Below are 2487 nucleotides of genomic sequence, written 5' to 3' on the forward strand. Positions count from 1 at the left end.
TCGCATCCCCGTCTGTGGCCTGGGGCTCAGGGGAGCTGGAGTGGAGGTCACTGGAGGCCGCATCCCCGTCTGTGGCCTGGGGCTCAGGGGAGCTGGAGTGGAGGTCACTGGAGGCCGCATCCCCGTCTGTGGCCTGGGGCTCAGGGGAGCTGGAGTGGAGGTCACTGGAGGCCGCATCCCCGTCTGTGGCCTGGGGCTCAGGGGAGCTGGAGTGGAGGTCACTGGAGGCCGCATCCCCGTCTGTGGCAGGACATCTTACCCTGCGTGCCCTTCAGCCTGGCCAAGAGCGTGAAGTCCTTGTACCTGGGCCGGATGTTCAGTGGGACCCCCGTGATCCGACTGCGCTTCAAGAGGCTGCAGCCCACCAGGTGAGGAGGTGTCCACAGAAGGCAGCACAGCTTAGCACGGCCAAGATGCTGGCTTCACGGGGCCTGGGCCCACGCTTGGCCGTACGCCCGGCGCTGACTCATTTCTCCTGTGGGTGTCCAGGCTCGTAGCCGAGTTTGACTTCCGGACCTTTGACCCGGAGGGCATCCTCCTCTTCGCTGGAGGCCACCAGGACAGCACCTGGATCGTGCTGGCCCTGCGAGCCGGCCGGCTGGAGCTGCAGCTGCGCTACAATGGCGTCGGCCGCGTCACCAGCAGCGGCCCGGTCATCAACCATGGCATGTGGCAGACGGTGAGTGTGCAACAGCCGCCCCTTCTGGGCCGCACGGGGTTCTCCCTGAGCCTGACCCGGCTGTTACTCGCTTGTGCAACCGTGGAGATGAGCTCTGGGGTCTATACCTGCTGCGTGTGGGCAGGATAGGGACCCCTGCCCCGTTCAGTTGATGCTCTGGGGGACAAGGATCCCCTGCCCTGTTCACTTCATGCTCTGGGGCACAGGGACCCCTGCCCTGTTTAGTTCATGCTCTGGGGCACAGGGACCCCTGCCCTGTTCAGTTCATGCTCTGGGGCCCAGGGACCCCTGCCCTGTTTAGTTCATGCTCTGGGGGAGAAGGACCCCTGCCCCGTTCAGTTCATGTTCTGGGGCACAGGGACCCCTGCCCTGTTGAGTTCATGCTGTGGGGGCTCACTGCAGTGCTCTAGGCCTCTCTGCTATTTCATCACGTATCAGCCTGGCTCCCTCAGAAGGGGGCCTCAAGTGCAGCCTGTGAGTTTGGTCTCTCGGAGTTCAGGTCGCTCTTGGCTCAGGTGAGAAGCCATGGTTCTCAGCCCCAGGGGACCCTGGGCTGTGTCTGGAGGCCATACTGTTTATCCTGAGCGGGGTGGGGAACAGAGGCCAGGGCTGCTTGATGCTGCACGCAGGGTGCCCCAGCAGGGGAGGAAGCCACCACTGAACCGGCACCACAGGTACAGCTCCTGCCATGCGTGTCTCCCTGGCCGTGGACAGGCCAGGCGCCACCCACCCACCTTTCCCTGTAGGACGGTGGGGACGCTGCCGTCCCTGAACTCTGGCTCCCAGGGCCTGCTGGTCAGTGCAGTCATGCATGTCAAGGGTCCAGGTGACCTCACAGGGGCTGCCCCTTGCCAGAAACGTCCTGACCACCTGGACCCCAGCCCCATGGGCAGCCTGAGGGGTCCTGGTCAGACCTACACTTGGGCAGCTGTGGGCAGCGGTAAAACGCGCCCACCCCACATCCCCATCCGTGGAGTGAGAGGGTCTGTAACCAACCAGGCTCCTGCCCACAGCGCTGGGCCTCCCTCCCCACACTGGGCTTTCAGAAGTAAAAGCTGGGAAGAAAGGTGGAAAGCACGTCATGTCCTTCAGAAGTGAAGATGAAGTGGAAAAATTCACCCTGGCCCCTGCAGATGAAACATTGTAGACTTTTGCTCATATTTCCATTCTGCAGAGTAATGCCTCGCTCCATTTTCCCAGCCTCTTAAAGCAACAGCATCTCCAAGAGCAGGAGGCTGTTCTCAGCAAAGCTACAGAAAGCAAATGGAGGGGAAGCAGTTTCAGGGATGGAGCCACGGGGTGAGGGGCCCAGGGCAGGTGGCCGGAGGTGAGGTCGCTGTAGGGAGCGGTGTTGTATAGACCTGCCCCACAGTGACGCACAGCGGCCGCCGCGCCCCAGCAAGATGGGCCCTTCCCCAGCAGGGGTACCTCGTGAGGACCCCCCTCAATTCCACCCTCTCTAGCTGCTCCCCAAACCCAGCTGACCCGAATTGGTACCATGTTTTTGTGACTCAGTTCAAACCCAAATACCTGAAAGGTGTTTTCACACAGGAAGGAGGATATTCTTCTGAAGCTTAGGAATATAGTGTATCTAGTGTTAGACTTGACAGGTTTCCTGTGAGGAAAGTTTCTGGCGACCACATTGATGCATCGAGGGCCCTCCTGGCCCAGATGATGAGCATGGACTTTCCGAGGTCAGGTCCCTCTCGGCCCAGGAGAGGATCAGGTGGTCTCCCGGAGGTCAGGTCCCTCTTGGCTCAGGAGAGGATCAGGTGGTCTCCCGGAGGTCAGGTCCCTCTTGGCTCAGG

The 2487-nt window shown here is 61.4% G+C and overlaps 1 protein-coding gene across 1 annotated transcript; it reads left to right on the forward strand.

The window, feature by feature from the left end:
• Window positions 1–6: 6 nt before the first annotated feature.
• Window positions 7–823, forward strand: LOC108515941 (growth arrest-specific protein 6-like). Its single transcript, XM_017853119.1, has 2 exons — window positions 7–368; window positions 490–823. Exons 1-2 carry the CDS (start codon window positions 313–315, stop codon window positions 806–808), a joined length of 375 nt encoding a protein of 124 aa, XP_017708608.1. The 5' UTR covers window positions 7–312; the 3' UTR covers window positions 809–823.
• Window positions 824–2487: the final 1664 nt, after the last annotated feature.

This window comes from Rhinopithecus bieti, unplaced genomic scaffold (genome assembly GCF_001698545.2).
Source record: "Rhinopithecus bieti isolate Rb0 unplaced genomic scaffold, ASM169854v2 scaffold_37404, whole genome shotgun sequence".
NCBI classification, from domain to species: domain Eukaryota; kingdom Metazoa; phylum Chordata; class Mammalia; order Primates; family Cercopithecidae; genus Rhinopithecus; species Rhinopithecus bieti.

Excerpts from the sequence above, each read along its gene's own strand:
- LOC108515941 (XM_017853119.1), top strand. The coding sequence starts at position 313 with ATGTTCAGTGGGACCCCCGTGATCCGACTGCGCTTCAAGAGGCTGCAG. Across the intron at positions 369-489 it reads AAGAGGCTGCAGCCCACCAG|GCTCGTAGCCGAGTTTGACT; the intron begins GTGAGGAGGTGT and ends GTGGGTGTCCAG.